Source organism: Mus caroli, unplaced genomic scaffold (assembly GCF_978045245.1).
Source record: "Mus caroli unplaced genomic scaffold, Mus_caroli_1 scaffold_15, whole genome shotgun sequence".
Taxonomy (NCBI): domain Eukaryota; kingdom Metazoa; phylum Chordata; class Mammalia; order Rodentia; family Muridae; genus Mus; species Mus caroli.
In genome coordinates this window covers 97965543-97988805 of record NW_028227270.1, presented here as the reverse complement: position 1 = coordinate 97988805, position 23263 = coordinate 97965543, and the positions used below count along the sequence as shown (strand labels likewise).

General features: G+C 40.1%; 1 protein-coding gene across 3 annotated transcripts; it reads left to right on the top strand.

The window, feature by feature from the left end:
- Window positions 1-9748: 9748 nt before the first annotated feature.
- On the top strand, window positions 9749-18623 carry LOC110308390 (putative vomeronasal receptor-like protein 4). Of its 3 annotated transcripts, XM_021180860.2 has the most exons (3): window positions 9749-9947; window positions 12809-13683; window positions 15908-18623. In XM_021180860.2, exons 2-3 carry the CDS (start codon window positions 12889-12891, stop codon window positions 15953-15955), a joined length of 843 nt encoding a protein of 280 aa, XP_021036519.2. In that variant the 5' UTR covers window positions 9749-9947; window positions 12809-12888; the 3' UTR covers window positions 15956-18623. The 3 variants fall into 3 exon arrangements, with proteins under 3 accessions (XP_021036519.2, XP_085687358.1, XP_085687359.1); XM_085831232.1 differs by lacking the exon at window positions 15908-18623 and having other exon boundaries at window positions 12809-14723; XM_085831233.1 differs by lacking the exon at window positions 15908-18623 and having other exon boundaries at window positions 9909-9933; window positions 12809-14723.
- Window positions 18624-23263: the final 4640 nt, after the last annotated feature.

The window sequence follows — 23263 nt, the reverse complement described above, 5'->3', positions numbered from 1 at the left end:
CAGGAATTGTACCCTAAACTTAGTGCTCTGTATAACACAGGTACCCCAGAGGTTCCACACAAGTACCAAGTTGGAGATTGGGATATATAAAGAGGCATCAGGCTGAAAACTTGGAAGCAAAGTGGAGAGGGCTGTTCCTGGTGTTGTTGACCACCCTGTCCTCCATTAATGTGGATGGAGTAACTGACTGTGTTTACATTAGACCAGCACCTGCACCTGATACCAACTACATAGTAGCCAGACACCCAAACAACCCCCTTCTGCAAGGCCAGAAAAACCACAAGACAGCTAAGGTGTATCTTCTGTCACTGAGCCTCCGCAGCCCCCACAACCCTATCAGGGTGACTTGGCAGATGCTATCAGCCACTGGGGATTTGGATTGGTCCACTACTTGCATTGGATCTGGTGTCTGGACCCTATGTTAGATCTCTGTGATTTAGCAGTGGCCTTGACTTCTGGGGTGTCCCTGCCCTGGAAAAACAGGGGGGACGAGTTGCCTAAATGTGGGGGATGAGGGACTTGTAAATCAAACAGTGTCCCAGAGCAGCCTTGGAGGGTTGGGCTTAGGGTGCAGACACCCAAAGTTGAGAAGTGTCCTGAGAGAAACCCCCATATATGTGTGCCCCTGAAATGGGAGAAGCAAGCAACAGGCCCATAAGTGTTAGGGGTCCAACTACTTTTTCTATGCTACCGGGGGTGGGGGCGTTAAACATTGAAAAACACATACTGGAGACCATTCTGGGAGTAATTAAAGATTCAATGGCCAAGGTGAGAGAAGGGTTAGCCAAGCAGAAGAAAGAGAGAGAAAACAGAGTCAGGACTGGTTCGAGTCTTGGTTTAATTCCTCCTCTTGGTTAACCACCCATATATTTAACTTGTTAGAACCCCTAACTATTCTGCTGCTCTTGTTGACTTTTGGCCCCTACATTTTGAACCACTTGGTCGCTTTTATTAAGGAGCACATATGTACAGTACAGCTAATGATCTTAAAGCAGAAATACAGAGAACTAGATACAGAAGACCAGAATTAGAAGCTATCAAAATACCAGCAATAGCTTCAGGATTGAAGCATGAAAAAAGAAAAGGGGGAAATGAAGAGGTTAGCTCAGGAACTTTGGAAAATTCCACCAGACCCCTCCTCTTCTGGAAGAGAAAGGTCATGGAGCACTTAGGCACCCCTCCCCTCTGGAAGAGAGAGGCTTAATTACATTCCTCAGACCACAGAGGGTTGGGGGAACTGACCATTGGCCACCTGCAAGTGAGGGAAGCCCAGAACCTGCAGACACATTGTGGACCAACCATTGGCCACCTACAGACAAGGGAAGTCTTATCACCTCATTCCCTAAGGACCAATCACTTTAAAAGTCACACTATTCTGCCAATCACATTGTGCCTAAAGGCTGCTACTCTGAAAACTGGAAGAAAAAAAAAAAAACTCACCAAAGGGGCTGCATGTGGTCATTCTCTCTCCTTTATGTGCAGGGTGATCCCAGCATGCTGGAACAATAAAAATCCCTCTTGCTTTTTCACCGATCCCCAGCTTGGTGTTGTTCACTCAGGGGGGTCTCCAGTAAGTTAAGACTCACCAGAATCTTACAAGATCAGAAGCAGTGACTCTCTTAAAAATCTCCAGGTGTCTTGAGGAACATTGGAACTACTGAGGCACATGCCTGTGGACTATCTATCAGTTATGGCCTTGACTGAGAGACAGCTATGGTGAGTCCAGGTAAGGTTCACAGACTCAAGGACTGAGTAAAATACTAAGGCTCACAATCTACTCTATGATTTAGCTCTTGTTACTAATTTAAAGCTGACTTAATAAATTATAACTTCACATATGCATATATCATATCATATATATTATTTTTCATCCCCTTGGTTCTGCTCCTCTAGAGAAACTTAACTAAAACAGTCACTTTTTCCAGAGTGTTCTTAGCTACGTGCATGACTGGGGAGAATGGCTCTCTCTCAAATTCCTTGTGTTAAGCCCTTATGAAATGGGCAATGTGGGTGAGAATAAGAGTTCAGTGACACGGGACATTTCTGTCTAGTGTCCTTTTATTTTCTGTAATTTCTTTTGTATTATTAAAAATAAAAGCAATATATAATCAGCATTCAATAGATACAGTTTTGTTTTGTTTTAATTATAGCAGGGAGGTTTTGTTTGTTTGTTTGTTTTTGTTTTTTACCTGTTGAACGAATAATTTATTGGGAATATTTACATCAATATGGATGAGAGGTTAATACAGAAGCAGAAATGACTCAAAGACAGCTGCATCACAAAAAGCTATCCTAATATGAGTGACATTTCACAAAAGATGGAAACATGGAGACTAATGCACAACTTGCAGGCAGGTTAATAGATAATGTCCTTTCCAGGGGGCTTAATTGGTATAAGCCTCTTCCAGACAGCTCAGCTGATCTTTGCCTCTTTCCTGGTAGCTGTATTTATTTGAAAGTCATCTTTGCAGCTATGCTTCTCTTGGAGTGAATCTCAGCATCTTTGCCTGTTTACCTGGTGATGGAGTGTGAGTGTCCTATCAGTTTCAGGAACTTCAAGCTATTTTGAGTTGTTTACTTTTTGTCTTAAGGCAGGAGTTTCTCTACAGGATGGACTGGTTTGGTCTCAGAGGAAACTGCTACACAACACTACTATGATAAAACTTGAGTTACAGTTAACTAAAGGAAGGGTTAAACTCAAACACTGATACTTTAATTATTGATATAATAATCCAAAATGACTTCTTTTTTTTTTCTTTTTTTATTAGATATTTTCTTTGTTTACATTTCAAATGTTATCCCCTTTCCTGGTTTCCCCTCTGAAAATCCCCTACCCCTTCCCTCCTCCCCCTGCTCACCAAACCACCCACTCCTGCTTCCTGGCCCTGGCATTCCCTATACTGGGGCATAGACTCTTCACAGATCCAAGGGCTTCTCCTCTCATTGATGACCTACTAGGCCATCCTCACAGATGGGAGATTTGTTCTATAATTATCATTCAGATAACATCTTATAGGTACGAGATTACAAATATCACTTGTAAAATGATTAACATTTCAAAAGTCTTTCTTTATTGCTTTATTTTATTTATTTATAATTCAAATGTTGTCCCCCTTCCCAGTCTTCTTTCCACAACCACCTAGCTCATCTGCCCTCCCCTTTGTCTCAAGAGTGTACTCCCCCACCTACCCACACATTCCTGGCTCACCCATCCAGTATCCCTGTATGCTGAAATATCAAGCCTCCACAGGACCAAAGGCCACCCTCCCATTAATGTCAGATAAGGCAATCCTCTGCTACATATGTAGGAGGAGCCATGGACCAATCCATGTATACTATTTGGCTGGTGATTTAGTCCCTGGGAGCTCTATGTGGTCCAGTTAGTTGATATTGCTGTTCTTCCTATGGGGTTACATTATCCTTAAGCTCCTTCAGTCCTTTCCCTAACTCTTCCATTGGGGTCCTCATGCTCAGGCCAATAGCTGGCTGTGAGTATCTGTATTTATCTCACTAAATACTGGAAGAGCCTCTCAGAGGACAGCCATAACAGGTTCCTGTCAGCAAGCACTTCTTCACATCAGCAATAGTATCAGGGCTTAGTGTCTGCAGAATAGGATGGATCTCAGGGTGGGATGGACTTCTTTATTGATTTATATGGAAAGAGAAAAAATTGTAAGTAAATGCTATCTATTGGTATAAGTTTCAAGGTACATTAGATATGACATTTGGTATAGTAGATAACTTAATGATATGTCTCTCACATGTCCCTTCTCTCCTCAAATATTATAAACTCCTTGAATGGAGAAAGAAACACAGGATATTAAGTTTCTATCCAAATACATATAGTATATATGAATCTGAAATCTCCAAGATGAGCTAAATTAACATATCCATGTCCTTTGTTTTCATATCCTAGGTGAAATGAATGCCCCTGAAGTCTCAGTGAATGCCTAGTGCACAGCACAGCACCAGGTGTATACTTCTACCTGAGGGAAACCTTGTACCTGTGACCAACAGCTACCCACCTCCATGTCCAAGAGAAGCATAATTTTGCTCTCTATCTCTGTGAGCTCAGTGGATCAGAGATGTAACTACAGTTTTTTTTCTTTCAGAAAATCCTAGGAAATGTTTGTGAAAGCATAGTTTACCTGGAAAAGATGTCTCTGAACCTTTCTACCTGCTCTGCCAGTCAACTCAGCATGGTCCCCACTGTCAGCATCAGTCGCAGAACCACCCCTTGGAGAAAGCTTCAAACACAGTCTACATGACAAGTTCTTGCCTGTTTATTTCTATTTTCAATCTCTAACTTTCTAATAAGCTACAAATCTGTTGATTTTATCACAGAAGTCAGTAGCATGATCAGATCTGGAGTTGTGATGCATAATGGCTATTGAACTATGCTACTGTTACTCTTAAAGGGTTTGTGGCCCCTTGGAAGAGGCCACAGATGCAGTACAGACTACAATTTATTAAAGCTACTACCAGCATAACAATCTTTGAGCCAAAATTGAGACTGCCATGGGAAGGCAGGTGAGGGAAGAATATTTAAAAGCAAAAATGCAAGAAGACCTTGAGCATTTTCACAAGTTAGACAAGAGCTGCTCTGCTCTGCCAAGTTGATATAGTCAAGGCAACCTCAGAATACTTCTTGTATATTGACATGGGGGTCACTGAGTCTAGGTACTGAGACCTTACCTTCCAAGGACTGCAGTCAAAGAAAAGCTGTTAATGGGTACCATGGTAAATGCCCAGCATAAAATGGAGTTTCTTTAGTAATCACATGACTGTCTAGGCTTCTTGATTGAGCTCATTTTCTCTGAAAGTTAAAAAAAAAAAGTAGAGATGGGAAAAGAATATCCAACAAAGAAGAGAGAAACAATGGATAAAATGAAGAAAAGCTTTTATTAGGGATGAGGTCACATACAACCAGTGACGACACACATGGAGATGGACCCTCTTCAAAGCAAAAGATAACTTGGGAAGCTGAAGCCCACTGTCTGCTTAAGAGCTGATTGTTCCAAACATCTTTGAGGGATCCTTCTCTCCTACTTTAAGCTTGGTAAGTCTGAAGAAAGAAAGGGTGGGTGATGGGCCCACAACTGTGGTATAAGCATGTCCTGATCTAGCCTCTAGCTTCTGAAAGCAGTCACAGGCAGGGGCCCTACCTGGCAGGAGAAAAAGCCTGCCAGGCCTTTAAGCCTTTGTCTCTGACTGGATGTTTCATTTCTCTTACTATCTATTACTGGCCCCTCATCTGTCAGCAACTCAGTGACCGAACTTCCTCTCCTCAGTGCCATCCTTACAGTGAGGTGAGGAGTTTCTCTTCTTTCCTCTCTCTTTTTCCAACCTTTCCTCTTTCCCTCAACCTTCTCCCACGTCTCCCTCACTTGTTCTTCTCTTTGTGAGATAGTCTCTCAGAATCTCATGGGTTTGCACAGAGAGTCAGTGGTACAGTGTACTGGTTCATATGAAGACCAATGGTTCTCTTCCTGTGTAGACATCTAAGGTGTGTTCTCTATCTCCACAGCTGTACATTAGCAAACATTTCCAGTTCAGTGTTCTAATTCTCATGACCTGTTTCCTTATCTTCTTAACAAGTAAGATTTATTTCATTCTCTTACATGGTTTCTAACTATTGGCCTTGGCTATCCTATTTTGTAATGCTCTTCCATTTTGGTCACACTGTGACAATTCTGATAATCAAGTTCTAGAAAAGAAGAAAATTATTTTTCTACATTGTTATGTCCCTTCTCTGTGGATCCCAATTAATCACTAACTCTGTTTAACCCAAAAACAACCAACTGCAACAAAAAGGAATTTCTCAATCTCCTTCCCACTCACCTCCCTGGGAAAAACCTAAGAAGGGACAATACTGTCCTTCTGGGCAGATCTCTCTTTAGAGACCCAGCATGCTGCTGTGTTAATAGCACTTCTAATAAAATTCTTACCCTCAAAAGATAATTCACCTCAGCATCACCCTTGATTCCTAAACATAAAACATTTAACTGCCTTGATACATGCATCTATAACACTAAATGATAAGATGTTTTGAAACCTTGCCTATGTTGTGCTCAGCCCCTTTGTCCAGATTAGCAGGGAGGTCAGTATGGATAAAGAATGAGGGGCACACTGACAAATGTATCAGTTACTCTTTACACACATTCCTAGATGAATTAAAAGTACATACACATACACACACACACATATAAAAAATACATACATATGTAAATATATGTATGTATGCTAAGACATATGTAGCTAGCTACAGTTCCTAATGTCTAATAAATCAAATCATTTACTTAATCAAGGCCTTTTGAAATAAATTTGCATTGGTTTTAGAGTAATCTGTCGTAGGCCATCAAAGGCTGGTCAAGGAGTCTAGAAAGCAGAACGATAGATTCTTACCCACCTCCTTCTCCAGTGTGCCCATCATGTGAATGTGGGTCATTTGCTTGCAAAAAACAATGGAGATAACTCTATTGCCAGGAAACTAGACATAAATAAATAAAGAATTAATATAAAGAAAGAAAAAACAACTAAGGATCATCCACATTTATTTGCCTTCAATGGGCTTCCACAGTTATCAGGTCAAGGAAGTTCCCAGTGCCTCCTATTTGTCATGGGCTCTCCCAGGAGCCACGAGCATGAGACCAACAGGGAAAGGGGTGTCAGGATGTAACTGTCCTGGAGGGAGAGCAGATATTCTAGAGAGACATTGGTCCTCTCCTTTACACAACCAGAGTATTAATACTGAGAGGGCAAAACTACTCCATCTTGGGAGTGGTCTCCATCTTAAGAGAAACTTTGAACCCAAGGTGCATCCAAGTACCAGGAACGTCTCCATGGCTCATCCTTGGCCCATTACCCAGAGTTACTCCTTAGCTATTTCCTAGCAACAGCCAATCAAAGATCACTCTGGTTATTTCAGATGAACTTTCAGATCATTTGTTCATGGTTTTGCTTCAGAGAACCTACCTGTAGGCTTACAGTAGTCATACAATTAAATCCTTGCCAGGCTGAAACCTTCTTGATTGCTCATTTCCTATAAAGCATTTTCCTGCTGAGAGCTCAGCTTTCACACTCCCTTTCCGTTGTGGCAGAGACAGCAGTGTTACCACAGCACAAGCATGAATAAAGAGCCTAGTGTGATTGAATAAGAGTTGGCTCCTTGATGCTCTTTAGGGGCTCCAGAACAAGACACAACAATGCAATAAATGTGAAGAATTAACATTTGTCCAGGAGTCAGTCCCTACCCCTGAGGAGGAGATAGGTTGAAGCCCTGGCACTGTCAGAGGAGAAAATTGCCTTCTCAGAGAAGCTTCACACAGATCTGAAAATATACAAATACCTTCTCTTGATTTTCTCTCTGTTATAATATTTTAACTGAAGGGCTCTAGCAGGCCTGAGCATTGCAAAAACAGGCCCAAGTATGGCAAACATGGCAGCAGTAGGTTTTAACTTTTCCATTCCTCTCTTTCTTGCTAAGCCATTACATTACATTCCTAAAGCTAGACATCAAGGCTTGTTCACTTATTTGGTCCCTTTGTTGTGCTTGACTCATTCCTGAGGTCAAACTAAGACACATGAAGGTCCAGCCATCAAAATTCACTATTTTGACTAACCTGAATAAAATATCCAGTCAGAACTCACCATCAGGTACTAGCTCATTCTAACACAGACCTCCCCTTTTTATGTCTTAAAAATTAACACTTGCAAAGCTCTTTGCTGCTGTTTCTGCCTGATTCAGATTCAGCCACCTTGTCTCTTTCCCTTGCTTAATACAGGATCTCTTTGTGTTTGGTTTGTGCTTTAATATTGGTATTTGGGTATACATAATTTGAAGTGCAGAGGGAAGCACCCTACCCATGGATTCTTTCAGTAACACTTCTAGAGAAAATGACTCTTTTACTCCCTGGTTTTGCCAAACCACAAATTAACCCATTTGCTTAATCATTTTTCTAATTTCCTAAAGAAAGCAGTGACCTTATGAAATTCTTCACAATTTCCACGTTTCATGTGTGTGCATCTTTGTGAGTGAGCTTGGTGTGTGTGTGTGTGTGTGTGTGTGTGGGTGGGTGGGTGGGTGTGGGTGTGCCTGCACACATACACATTTGTGCTCAACTGCATATCTGCGACTTAGGTTGATGTCAGGAGTCCTCCACCTTCCACTTTCCTTCAGTCAAACACAGAGCACAGCAAAATGGCTTATCCTGCTACCCAGTTCCTCTTGGGAGAGCCTATCCTGACTTCTGAGGCTGGCATTCCTGACAGGCTACCACCCGACCAGGCATTTACACTTACAACAAAGCACTTTAACCACTGAGATATCTCCCTAGCCAGGATCTTTTCATCTTAAGTGCCAGTCTGTTAGAAGGGGCCTCTTTATAAGAGGTCAGCTTTGGGACAAAATGGAGCTCACCAGTGATTCCCAGAATATCCTCTGTGGATGGCCAGTTTTCTTTTCAGATCTCCCAGATGGAAGCTGTATAAATGGCTCTCTTTCTAAAATTTTACCTTTGAATGAACAAACTATTCAGATCACTACAAGTTTTAATTGATTTTTTGGTTTATATTTCACAAACAAAGAATAAACTTAGAAGTTTTCTAAACTAAATAGCACAGACCTCAGAGACCCAGATAGTTGCAATTTGGCCTTTAATCCCAGCACTCAGGGATAGAAGCAGGCAGATCTCCAAGTTAAGGCCAGCCTGATCTGCAAAGTGAGTTCCAGCATAGCAAGTGCTACCCAGAGAAATACTAACTCAAAAAAGGGGGTTGGGGGAGCAGAAAGAAAAGAAAAGAAATAGACATCAAAGAGAAATAGTCCTTGTAGTCCTTGTTGGACCAGAGAAAAAAATCGTTTTATTTTTTAAATGTCTATCTTTCCAGTTATATATACTGTAAAACTTTGTTTCTCTGGACCTGAATTCCCCCATTCAATAGAGGGTATAGAGATTTTGTTTCCTCACAAGCTCTCATTTCATTTACAGAAGACGTATTTTCAGGTTCTTTCATGTGTCAGCTGGACATCTGTATGGAGATACCATCCATCAGGACACAGAGGAAGAACAGCCATTCATCTTTCAAGGAAACCCAGTGGTGCTTCTCTTCAAGAACAAAATAATGATGTCATCACTTCTAACCTCATGCACACACATTTATTTACATCACTAGAATGAAAATTATCTGAGCACACTTGGGCACACATAAGTTTCAGAAGTATCATTAATATATTTTATAATAAGCAAGCACTGGTTTTGGAATAATGACAAGGTTGGGAGGCATTGATATTTCAAGTGTATGGAATTTACTGTGAAGGAATAAAATAATTAATTATAGAAAGGGCCCTCACTACTGAAAGGTACAAGTAGAAAAAGAACACTAAACTTATCCTGGTCCACGTATGGAACTTGCTCAGGAAGCAGAATCCCAGAGACCTGAAAATCAGTCATTCTACTTCTCTAAATGGAAAATTCCTGATGTGAACTTCAGTCTCAAGGTATATGAGAAAGAGAAACAAGTGACTTCGTGTGTATGTAACAGAAGTCGGTCCCCAGCCAGGCCACAGACTGGCACGTTGGGAAGATAAAAACATGACAGGAGACACAGGAATCTCAATACACAGAACTTGGTTAGTTGTTCATTTTCTCACCTCACATCCTTCCTCTCAAAACAATTAAACCCTAATCAAACTGGAAATAAGTTCTGAGCAAAACAGATGCCGTAACTGTGGGAGAGAGGGAAGCTGTACTTCAGGGACTGAGGCTCTGCAGTGGCCTTCCTTCCCCCTGACACTGTGACAACATGAAACCTGAAGTCTGCAGTACCTGATGGCAAACAAGAGCCCCACAGATCCAGACACTACAAATATGACCTGGCAAGTGTCACCTTCCCAGAGCTTCCCCAGAGTCTGTCTGCACCACAGAGGTCCAGGTGAGAACATGGAGGTAAGATCTTAGATTCCTTCAGCTCTGTCATGTAGAGATACATTAAAATTGAACTGTAACTCTGTTTAAACCAGAGAGAGATTGAGAGGCTCTGTGAGCCTTGGTCCTCCACATTCTTTCTGACCCTGACAAGGCTCATCCCTGGGTTCAGAAAGATCAAAAGAGACAAGTTCCTGGAGATACAGAAATGAGACTGAAATGCTGAGGCATGGCTCTCCTTTCTCAGGCTGGAGTCATGACAGAGCTCTGGGTGGGTCTTTGGCTGAGATTACCTCCTTACCTTTTTTAAAGAATTCAGTAAGATAAAGATTTTCATATGTCTATCAAGCAATGGAGACAAACATGACACACTCCTATAAGACCAGCATTAGAGAGACTGAGGCATGATCACTGTTCAAGGCTAGACTGGTTAACACATGGAGACTCTATCTCAAAGATGATGACAAAAAAAAATCTTATTAATCTTGTATTTGCTAGCATTGTAACACTTACCATGTCACTGATATTTATAAAATTGTACTTTTCACTTCTGATGCATTTCCACTTTTGAAAAACAGGCATGCTTTCTTTTACAATAACATTATAACTCCTAAGTTCATAGTTTTCCTTTTATACCTATCCTTAAAGACTCTCAATTACATCACATAATATTATATACATTCACCTAAACTATAGTCATTGTATGCCTGATGGACATATATTCTCAGCATAAGCCAAATGTAATAATGATTATCACCATCTTGAAAATTCCTGTTATAAAGATCCAGGCTGTAAACTAGTATATCCTGAAACAGCTCATCTTAACTTTTTCCCAGTGCTAAGCAGTGAACCGAAATCCTCTCTTTTTTCTTTTGCTTCCTTACTTGTTTGCTTACATGTTTTTAGAAAAACAGGATGGAAGGATATAGCCTGCCTAAGGCTCTTGGAGAGTTAAACCACCCATGGTATCATCCATCTATCTAAAGATAAGTCTATCCTGTCTTTTACTTTAATTTCCTATAGCAGTTCCCAAGACAATGTGGAAGATAAGTCTCTGACAGTCCACTTCAGTGGAAAGAAATTACATATTGGAAGATCAGAATATTTTCTCAAACATGATTTAAAGTTTGGAAAAAGTAAAAGCAAACATTAAACGAGCACAAAAATATTGATATTTTCCATCAGAAGATAGGTTCTATTATCACAGGGATTTTGACAGATTCTACTGTCTTACTAAATGCTAAATATTTATGCTAAATATATTAATGAGTGGTGATATGCTTGGTATTGATATATAAGGCATATTTCATTATGTGCACATATGTAAGGTAGTATTGTGATTTCTAGGATACACTGATACAAGTGATAATTTCATCTTTATTAGAGGAACACTTGAAAGGCAGTAAATGACATTTCTAATGTCATGAGGCCACCTAAACCCAAATATAGCATCAAGACTAGATCATGAGAGTCACATTTTAGATCAACAAGACATAGACATTGAAAGTAATCCTGTGAATTTAAAAAAAAAAAAAACATAGAACAGGAAACAGAGGCATTCCAAGTACTGAGAATACACACAGACCCATAGACACCATGAAATACCCAGATGTCTCTTATTTTAGAAAAGGTGTCCAATGCTTGCCATAAATCCCTAAGTGATGATAATGGAGCTCCTGAACATGAAGAATAACATCCTGCAGAGGTCTAAGTTCTGAAGTCAGATCAGATTGATACAAAACAAAGCAACCTGCCTGACAAACAGGTGGAAAAAAACAGAAGCAGGCTGTTAAGCAAACTGACAGATATGCTGCTCCCAAGGCCCCACAGACACAAATGCCGCCATGATCACTTAGGAGCGTCCCTGCTCACAACTGTGTGCCCCAACCTACTGTGCTGCATACAGCCATATTGAGAATCCTTACCTCATAAACTACACTCATCAAATGGCAACAGCTAACACCTCTTGAATCCCCTTCTCCCATCCCCCTTATCAGCAACAGTTGGTCCATGGCTGTTCCCTGCTTCCTTGGGTGCCCTGAGGTCATTCCTTGGGATCACAGATGCCTTGAATCTTCCACTGGTATCATAGCTTTCTGATAATCATCATCCAAGGAAGTACCACAGGTTCCTCTGAACACCTTCCCAGGCTGTCTTTGAAAGGTCTTCAGTTAATTTTCCATCTCTGAAATGGTAGCTCGATCAGATGCCCTCTTCTGTCATGCAAATATATGAAGAAAAACAGAGCTCTCATATACATACATAAATAAATCTTTAAGAATGTGTAGAAATTGAAGATTTGAAGTCAAATGCAAATCTAGAAATTGTTATGCCAATCAAGATGCAAGTAGGAAAGAAATATTCACAAAAAAAGGAGATAGTATGAAAGGTATGACTAACTCTGACAGGTGTTACAGGTGTGGAGCAGTAGGGTTTCCCAGTGTCTGTGTGTGATGTGGGGAAGGAGGACAGGTTCAGCATGAGCCTTGGATTTGGGGAATTGGGTAGGAAAATATGATGAAATACAATGAGAAAGAGAAGAAGAAATTTTGTTTGGGGAAACTTGTATTTCAATTCAACTATGCTGACAGTTAACAAGGACAAAGCATATGCACACAGACACACACATACACACAGACACACACATACAAATACACACATTTGAAGAAGTCATTTTGCTAGTGTAGAGCTAAAAAATAAAAATCTTCTTTAAAAGTTTAGATTTGAATAGCCATCACCAAACTCACCTGTCAGAGCACACACAGCATCCCAGAGTCCACAGGGAAAGGAGGAGTTTCTGGGACTTCATCTGCAACATTACATGTGTCCATGGCTGCTTCATGAATTCCACAAAATGCTATTATGCAAAATGTGTTTTTCAGATCCATGTCTGGCATTACTAATACCTTCTTGAAAATGTGTTTGCATCCTCAAAACAAGTTTTTCTACCTAGAAAGTAAAAATGGTTTTGCAGTTTATTAAGGAAATAATTTTTTTCTTCATGACTATGGTTGGCATTCTGGGGAATATGTCTGCTTCTGTGAATTATATGTTCAGTTGGTGGGGAAGCCCTGAGAAGAGACCCATACACCTTATTCTCATTCACTTGACTTTTACAAACATCATACTTCTGCTTGCAAAAGGATTGCAAAAGACAATAACAGTTTTTAGGTTGAGAAACTTCCTGGATGACATAGGCTGTAAGATCATTGTTTACCTGGAGAGGGTGGCCCGTGGCCTCTCCATCTGCACCAGCAGTTTCCTCACTGTGGTCCAGGCCATCATCATCAGTCCCAGAGCGTCTGGGTGGAGCAGACTCAGGCCAAAGTCTGCATGGCACATCCTTCCATTCTTCTCATTTTTTTGGATACTCAATGCTTTCATAAGTGTGAACCTAATCCATTCGATTAGAAGTATAGGTATGAATACATCACAGCATAAGAATAGTGACAACTATTGTTATTTGACACTAGAAAGTCAGAAAATCAAATGGATTGTTCTTCCTCTCATGGTCCTGAGAGATGCAGTGTTTCAGGGTGCCATGGGAGGGGCCAGTGGCTACATGGTATTTCTTCTCCACAAGCACCACCAGCATGTCCTCTACCTTCAGAACTCCAAGCTTCTTTACAGAACTCCTCCTGAGCTGAGAGCTGCTCAAAGTGTCCTCCTTCTGATGCTCTGTTTTGTTTTCTTCTACTGGACTGATTGTGCCTTTTCTCTGTTTCTAAGTCTCTCTTTAGGGGACTATTTGTTGATGGTAAGTATTCATGAATCTGTGACCCTTGTTTATGCAATTTCCAGTCCCCTCGTGCTGATTCACAGGGATGGACTTTTGACTGAATGTTGTCATTCTCAATGGGAGACATTGAGAAAATTTCTCTCTCTACTATATTTTTAATAAGGGTGAAAGAACTCTCGGTTCTGCAGCGTGTGGTTAAGAAAAAAATCCCACACTGCAGCTTAATTGTGTGTTTATTCTTAGGAAATAATCTTGATGACTTACAGCCTTGAGCTAAGAGAGATCATAGCTAATTACACCCATCCTTTTGAAGGGACTTTTATATTCGCATATATGTACTGTTTATGAAGAGTTTGCCTGTACTTAGGACAGTTTAGCATATGCATGCCTGAGGTCTGTGGAGGAGGGAGAGATCATCAAATTCTCTGTTACTGACTGAAGTAAGATAGAGGGTTCTGAACCAAAATATGATTCCTAGAAATTGAATCTTGAACTGCTAAATGCCAGCCAGTGCTCTTAATGACTGAGGTATCACTCCAGCCCCAAGAAATAAGGTTTAATTACAATTTGTAAAACTGGTTTTATTAATACCATGACTGGAAGCACACAAATGGAATTGGTAAATTTTTTCAAAATCCATAGTGGTTTTATCATGATATTCCAAAAATTCCTTATTTATACTGACACTGTCCTTGCTAAATGTTAGCACTACGAGGCTACTTTGTGCTTACTCAAGAGTCTGTAAGAATCCATGCATGGAAAATTTTTATAGAATTGCAAAAGAATAATACTTATGTACCATGTAGTTAGTCAACAGAGGCCCAATGCACCAGTCACAGAGCATGCATGCCCTGAAACATCTCAATAATGTTATACTCAGGAGTGTTCTCTGCAGGACCAGACTGGAGATACAGTACCAAGCAACATTTCAGTTTATCTGTCTGTAGTTTCTAGGTTCTCTTTTTCAAAATGAATCAATGACTGTGACTGAAGCTGACCAAGGCTGCTTTGCAGCTGCCATTTGGTACTGCCTGGGTGCCCTCCACAGCACCGTTAGAGATAGGTTTATACAATTACAAATATATATATATATATATATATATATATACATATATATATATATATATATATATATATATATATATATATATCATACCTGACTGAAACTGAAACTCTTATAACATTTTGGTTGCATCATGGCTCTACTTTACAATGATTAATAAGTATTTATTTTTTAATGGTTACACTGTATATACAAAATATTTAAGTGGTGTGTATTGTATTGTGCTTAACTTACTAATTAGCTTGATTTTTCCAGTATGAAGATTTAATTTTATTTATGAATATGTGTCTGTGTGAATGTATGCCAAATTTGTACAGGTACCCATACAGGCTTGAAGAGAGTTTTAGGTACCAAGGAACTAGAGCTATAGGCTATCCTGAGTCCTATGATGTGGATGTTGAATAAGGAAGCAGAGTTCTCTGAGAGAGGAGCAGGTCTTTCACCACCGCCCCCCCCCTTTGTCTTTCTGATATAATGTGACTTGTCTGTAGGTAACATCCATTGCTCATGTAATTCTCACAGCTCTTATGGTAAAGCCCTGTGCTAAGTGCCTGACATAAAGAACCAGACAAATCAACACCTTCTAAATCAGTCTTGTATAATTTGACTCAGAAGGAAGTTATATAAGAACATGGAGAAGGTGTGAAGAAAGGTGTATTTAATCTGAGTATGGAGAGGTTGTTCAGCATTAGGAATAGACAGGGGCTGGAGAGATGACTCAGTGAGTAAAATCACCTGCTGACACCCAGCCTGCCTGATCTGTCTCTGAAGAAGAAAACTGACTCCCACATGATGCCCTCTGACCTCCACATGTATGCTGAGATACACCCATGAACACAGGCAGGGACATACAAAATAAGCTTTAAATTTATTTAAAAATTAAAAAATGATAGACAGAAATATGTAATTGTTGAGAGAGCTTGACCTGAGAGGCACATAGAGTTGCTATTTTTTAATTTCTCTCTGAAAGTCAGAGTAGATTGGAAAAAACAAAATATTAATCAGAACATAAGTTAAATTTTAACACATAATGAAATAGTTACAAATCTAAATAAGTAAGGGAAAGTAAAGGTAACAGGTAATGAGGGGAAAAAATCAGTTATGCCATTCAGTTAACTCACAAGAGATGTGGCAATCAGATTAGTATAAATATCACCTCAAACCTTATCATTTCTTTAGGCTGGACCCATTGCCTCACTAGGATGGATTAGTGGAATAGTATATTAAATGAAATAAATCATCTGCATTCAGACAAATCTTTAGTAAATCACACAACAGTACCAATGAGTAGAATCTAAATAAAGAAGAGAATAGAGCCTTCAGTCTGTTGTATACAGCTATGCAGCCTACAGCCCTCAGAAAATGCTGAGCCTCAGTCCCTCTTCACCCAGGTATCATTGAACTGCTGGGCACTAGCTGGATTTGGAGAGTTTGACAGGAAAGTACGCTTGGGAGACTGTGTTGGAAGGCCCTTTATTTTCTTGGAGGGGCAAGGGGATATTTCTATCCCAGGGAGAATGACTGCTTGGATCCATAGGTGGCATGTTATTGGTTGGGGCAAAAACACAGAATGTGCTTCATTTGCATACTCAGGGTCAGCAGGGGCCAAGGGGAGGACCCTTGGGCATCTTATAGAAAAGAAAGGAAGTCCACCACAAGATGTTTCATAGGTCACATAAACACGTTCCAGTCCTTGTATGCTTGGAGATGCATGAGTTTATCTGTTGCTACATGCACTAGAAAGGTCCATACCTAAGGAAGCCTATCTGCTGGAGTCTGTTGGTGCCACAGAGAAACAGTCAAACTCCTGTTCTAAGGATAAGAAAATCTGGGATTTTAGGCATGTTTCAACCCTTTCCTAGCTTCAGGTCAGGTCCTCATGGAACTACCTCCAATTGAGAATCCTGCTAATGGCTGGTTCCTCATATAATCAGAAATATGAAGCTGTGGGTACATAGAGCTTGCCAGCTTTCACCTTCAAATTTTCCCTATCGTGTCACTACTCCTAGGATAACATAATAAACATCTGTTCACTCAAGTTAGGTTTAAAAATGTGCAAAGAAATTATTCCCTCTGAGTTGAGGTGAGTGAACAAATTTACTATAAATTAGGAGCTTTGGCCTTGTTTGAGTTTTCAGACTTGTAGGTTTCAAAAGCCTCTCATTCCACCAGAAAATCAGCAAGAAAATGTCATGCTGAGTAATAGTGTATAGGCAGCCGGTGCCTAAAAGACGGCGCTGGCTCTGGTACACCATCTACACCATCCCCGTAAACAACGCCACTGCGCAGGCGCCAACCCCTCCCCTCCCAAGCGCAGGAGGACATATAGCCTTGCAGGAGGACATACAGCCCTACCCAGTGCTGGGGTGTATATAAGCAGTCCTCCCTGGTTTTCCGGAGTTCCCATAGCATCGAGGTGTTCCTGCAATAAAGCTGTTGAGAAGAATCCGACCGTGTTGTGTTTTTCCTTGCCGGAGGAGGTGAGCACAACAAGAGTGCTCAGTACAGCTACTCTCTACAAGAGAGCCAGAAGGTCAAACACACTTTCCTCCATCTCAGGATCCTACTTGATACTGTTGCAGAGAGCAATGGGAGGGCCAGTGGCTACATGGTATTTTTTCTCCACAAGCACCACCAGCATGTCCTCTACCTTCAGAACTCCAAGCTTCTCTACAGAACTCACCCTGAGCTGAGAGCTGCGCGATGTCCTCCTGATATGTTTACTTTTCTTGAGTTGATAGATTGTGGTTTTGTGTACATTTAAGTTTCTCCATAGCGAACAATTCCTTGATGCTAAACATTTGAGTATTTCTGACCCTTGGTCATGCAATTCTCAGGCCTCTTGTGCTGACTCACTGAAGTGGACATCACAGTGAATGTTGCCATGCACTCTGGGAGATGAAGACTTTGAGAAATCTCATTTATCACTTTGCTAATAAATCTGTTTGAAAGATCTATGAGTTCTGTGTGAAACCAAATCTCATCCCTGTAGCTTAGGCAGATGACTGCCTTTCAGACATCAATGCTGGTAAACTGAAGCTCTGAGCAGACCTAACCTTCACTGTCTCTTAAAGTGACAGGGACACCTCAATCTCCACTCTGCCCTCATGAAGTGATTTAATTGTCAATCTAGAAGATTTTTTTTTACAAGTATTAAGGTGCAGGAATCATTTGACAAATTTCATCAAGATGAGAATTTGTTGGGTCTCTTTCCCTAGATTTCCTTTTCTAAGGCATCATCATACAGAACTACTTGATTTTTGAGACTAACAACAGGAAAATTTTGTACATGGCAGTGCTCATTATTTCGTAGAGATGAACTGTAATGGCAAGGTGGGAGGTTTGACTAATTTATAATGTCTAGAATGAAGAGTCCTATGCAGTGGTGCACTGGAGCCACTATACCAGCTGTGGCTCTTTTTACTCAGGCCAGGGAGGGAGAGGACACATGACCCCAAATGACCTTTGGACCATGGTGTACACACACTTATTCTCTACAGTCTCCAATGGTATCTGAGCATTTCCTCTCATATCAGTGGGACCTTTAATCTTGATCGTTTCTTTCTTTGTGGTACTCCTAAGCATCATCATTATCATTGTCATAGTCATCATCCTTAATATTGAGACAAGCTTATTCTGTGTATCTACAGATACCCATTATGTAAAACAACATGACCTGGAAATCAGAGATCCATCTGCCCCTGCATCCTGAGATAGCTGGGATTAAGTACATGAGCCACTGTGGTCTTTGAAAGAGAAGCACTGTTGCCTTCTTTGTTTTGAGTCCTTTTTCTTTTCACTTTTCTTTCTTTCTCTTTCCCAACTTAAAATAAGAACAAAGTGTATTATGACAAAAATTAAGTGAAAAAATGACACAGGGACACACAGTAATACTGATGGGTACTTTTAAAAAATTATTCTTTTTTTTTCTTTTTTTATTAAACTAATAAAATTTATTTTAAAATATACAACTCAATATTGACATTTTTAAGTCATCAAAATAATTTATAATAGTTAAATGCCTCTTAAGTATACATAATGTCTTCTGAAGCTAAAAGTAATATACACTAAACCACATTTAAAAAACCTATTTGGAACATTAAACATGATAGAAGTAGAAGAAATTCTCTTATGAAGTCCTCTATGAAAGGAAATTGTGAAACGTTCCTGCTTAGATAGAAACCATTTCATTTCCAAGGGAAAATAAACAGTGTAACTATGACTTCATAGAATGAATTGGGTAATATTCCTTCTGTTTCTATTTTGTGGAATAGTTTGAAGAGTATTGGTATTAGATCTTTTTTGAAGGTCTGATAGAATTCTGCACTAAACCCATCTAGTCCTGGAGTTTTTTTGGTTGGGAGACTGTTAATGACTGCTTCTACTTCTTTAAGGGTTATGGGCCTGTTTAGATGTTTTTTCTGATCCTGATTTAACTTAGGTACCTGATATATGTCTAGAACACTGTCCATTTGATCCAGATTACCCAGTTTTATTTAATATAGGCTTTTGTAGTAGAATGATTAATTTTTTGAATTTCCACAGTTTCTGTTGTTAAATTGCCCTTTTCGTTTCTGATTTTGTTAATTTGGATACTGTCTCTGTGCCCACTGATTAGTATGGCTAAGGGTTTATCTATCCTGTTGATTTTTTCAAAGAACCAGCTCCTGGTTTTGTTGATTCTTTGTATAGAACTTTTTTGTTTCTACTGGGTTGTTTTCAGCCCTGAGTTTGATCATTTCCTGCCATCTAATCCTCCTGGGTGTATTTATTTCTTTTTGTTCTAGAGCTTTCAGGTGTGTTGTTAAACTGCTAGTGTATGCTCTCTCCATTTTCTTTTTGGAGGCACTAAGACCTGAGTTTTCTTTCCTCTTAGCATTGTTTTCATTGTGTCCCATACATTTGAGTATGTTGTGCCTTCATTTCCATTAAATTCTAAAAAGTCTTTAATTTCTTTCTTTAATTCTTCCTTGACCAAGTCATCATTGAGTAGGGTATTGTTCTGCTTTGAGGTGTATGTGAGCTTTCTGTTGTTTTTGAAGACCAGCCTTATTCCATGGTGATCTGATAGGATGCATGGAATTATTTCAATCTTCTTGGATCTGTTGAGGCCTGTTTTATGACTGGTTATATGATGTTTTTTGGAAAAGGTACCATGAGATGCTGAGAAGAAGATATCGTCTTTTGTTTTAGCATGGAATGTTCTATAGATATCTGTTAAATCCATTTTGTCAATAACTTCTGTTAGTTTCACAGTGTCTCTATTTAGTTTGTGTTTCCATGGCCTATCCATTGATGAGTGTGGGGTGTTGAAGTCTCCCAGTTTTATTGTGTGAAGAGTAATGTGTGCTTTGAACTTTAGTAAATTTTCTTTGATGAATGTTGGTGCCCTTGCATTTGGAGCTTTGATGTTCAGAATTGGGAGTTATTCTTGGTAGACTTTTCCTTTGATTAGTATGAAGTGTCCTTCCTTATTATTTTTTTTGATAACTTTTGGTTGAAAATTGATTTTACTTCATATTAGAATGGCTACTCCAGCTTGTTTCTTGGGACCATTTACTTGGCAAATGTTTTCAGGCCTTTACTCTGAGGTATTGCCTGTCTTTGACACTGAGGTACATTTTCTGTATGCAGCAAAATGCTGGGTCCTGTTGACATATCCAGTCTGTTAGTCTGTCTTTTTATTGGGGAGCTGGGTCTATTGATGTTAAGAGATATTAAGGAATAGCGATTGTTGCTTCCTGTTATTTTTGATGTTATTTTTATGTTTGTGCAGCTATCTTCTTTTGGGTTTGTTGAAAGAAGATTACTTTCTTGCTTTTTCTAGGGCATAGTTGCCTCCTTACATTGGTGTTTGCCATCTATTATCCTTTGTGGAGCTGGATTTATGGAAACATACTGTGTAAATTTGTTTTTGTAATGGAATATCTTTGTTTCACCATCTATGGTAATTGAGAGTTTTGTTGGGTATAGTATCCTGGCCTGGCATTTGTGTTCTATTAGAAACATCTGCAAAAGACCCTCTTTCATAGTCTCTGGTGAGAAGTTTGGTGTGATTCTGATATGCCTACCTTTATATGTTACTTGACCTTTCTCCCTTACTGCTTTTAATATTCTTTCTTTGTTTTTTGCATTTGTTGTTTTGATTATTATGTTCGGGAAGGAATTTATTTTCTGGCCAAATCTATTTAGAGTTCCGTAGGCCTCTTGTATGTTTATGGTCATCTCCTTATTTAGTTTAGGGAAGTTATCTTCTGTAATTTTTTGAAGGTATTTACAGGCCCTTTAAGTTGGGAATCTTCACTCTCTTTTATAGCTATTATCCTTATGTTTGGTCTTCTCATTGTGTCCTGAATTTCCTGGATATTTTGGGTTGGGAGCTTATGGCATTTTGCATTTTCTTTGATTATTGTGTCAGTGTTTTCTATGGTATCCTCTGAACCTGTGATTCTCTCTTATATCTCTTGTATTCCTAATCTCTTCCCTAGAATTTCTATCTCCAGAGTTGTCTCCTTTTGTGATTTCTTTATTGTTTCTATTTTCATTTTTAGATCCTGAATGATTTTGTTCAATTCCTTCACCTGTTTGGTTGTGTTTTACTATAATTCTTTAAGGGATTTTTGTGTTTCCTACTTAAGGGCTTCTACCTGTTTACCTGTGCACATCTGTATGTCTTTATAGAAGTTATTTATGTCCTTTTAAAGGTCCTCTATCATCAGGAGATGTGCCTTTAAATCAGACTTGGTTTTCTGGAGTGTTTGGGTAACCTGGGCTACCTGTGGTGGGAAAACTGGGTTCTGATGATTCCCAGTATCCTTGGTTTCTGTTTATGTTCTTGCCCTTGCCTCTCGCCATCTAGTTATTTCTGGTGTTAGCTAGCCTTGCTGTTACTGACTGTGGCTTGTCCCTCCTGCAAGCCTGTATCTCTCTCCTGGGAGACCAATTCTCCCTGGAGAAATTGGTTATGGAGAGCTGTGTCCCAGGATCAGTTCTGGGTGCAGATGGAAACCAGAAGGATCCTTTCCCCAGCTGTTCCTTGGTTCCTGTGTCCTGGTGGCTCTGGGTGGGTTGCTCTTGGGCCAAGAATTTGAGCAGAAGTAGTGTTCTTACTTGTGCTCACAGGTGTGTCTGCATTCCTGGGGGATCAGTTCTCGATGGTATTGGGATATGGATCAATGTGGCACAGGATCAGCTCCTGGTGGCCATAAGTCTATAGTCCAGCAACCCAACAATGGTCAGCAATGGTGTGAATAGAAGTCCAATGATCTAGCAGTTGCTTGGTCCTACAAGGCAAGCATGTGAAGAAGAAAGAGCCTAGAAAAAGATTCTTAACTATTTTTATTGATTTATTTGGAGCTTCACATGATGCATCAAAGCCTACTAATTTCCCACCATTCTATATCCTCAAACCCTTGTAACCTCACCCCCCAAAAGAAAATAATCAGTTAAAATTAAAAGTCTCCCCAACACCACTGGATGTGACCTGCTCCTCTAACACCTGCAGCCTTTTCTCCTCCTGTCACTGCCCTAGCATCTCCAGATCTCCCTCACTTATACCATTATGCTCAGCAGTCTCTCCTGCCTCTCTATCTCACATTCATTCATTATAGTGGTACTGGGAGCTGTGGTGTGTAAAGCCCTTTGCCCAAATAGATTAACTTGCACATGTTCATTGCAATGAGTCATTGGTCTGGCTCAAGACCTCTGAGATCTGCTATACCATCAATACTGGACCCTCACAGACTCCTCCTCTCAGTTATCCTATATTTTCCCAGAGTCATGGTGATCCTGTGGTCATGACTTTTGGTGCCAGCCTGAATCTGGACATCACCATGAGCTCAGACAGCAGCACAAGCCACTCAGAGCAGTTTAGCAGGGAGCAGAATGGCCCCAGGACATCAATGTCTCCAGGCAAAAGCCCAGACAATGAGTTTCTAAATGTCCATCAGTGACCATGACATCATAAAGATTTCAAATACCAGACATGGCCCTCAGCTATAGCACAAACAGAAACATCACCATATCCTCAGGAGGCTGCACAGGCTCCTCATTATTGGCCTTTTATTCAGCATCTTCACATTGCTAGTTCCTCCTCTCTCCATAGAACACAAACTGTTCTCTGTTTCTCTTTCTCTCCCATCTCTCCACATTGTACTCTGTCAAATATATTCATTGCATATTTGTCCATCATAGTGTCACTTAGGTGTCTTCCACCTTGGCCACAGGCCACAGGTCCAGGGATGTAGGTGAGGAAGGGTTGGGGTTGAAGCTGGGTTTCTAAAAAGATTCTTAAATACCTGATGCTGGTTCACATAAAGAGAATGTTATCTCAATTCATTGAATCTATAAAGCATGCCTCTATAGTATGACCCACATGCTCCCCAGCAACAATGTGCATGGGGGAAAAATGAGAAAGGAGGATGTCAGGAGACCTCATTCATCTGGGTTCAGCTTACAGGGTAGAGTGGAGCTGAAAAGTGAGAGCAGATAACTCCCAACAGCAGAGGGGTCACCTCTGTTCGTTAATGGTGTTGT

Bases quoted from the DNA above. Each gene is read 5' to 3' on its own strand.
- LOC110308390 (XM_085831232.1), top strand. From the start codon at position 12,889: ATGGTTTTGCAGTTTATTAAGGAAATAATTTTTTTCTTCATGACTATG.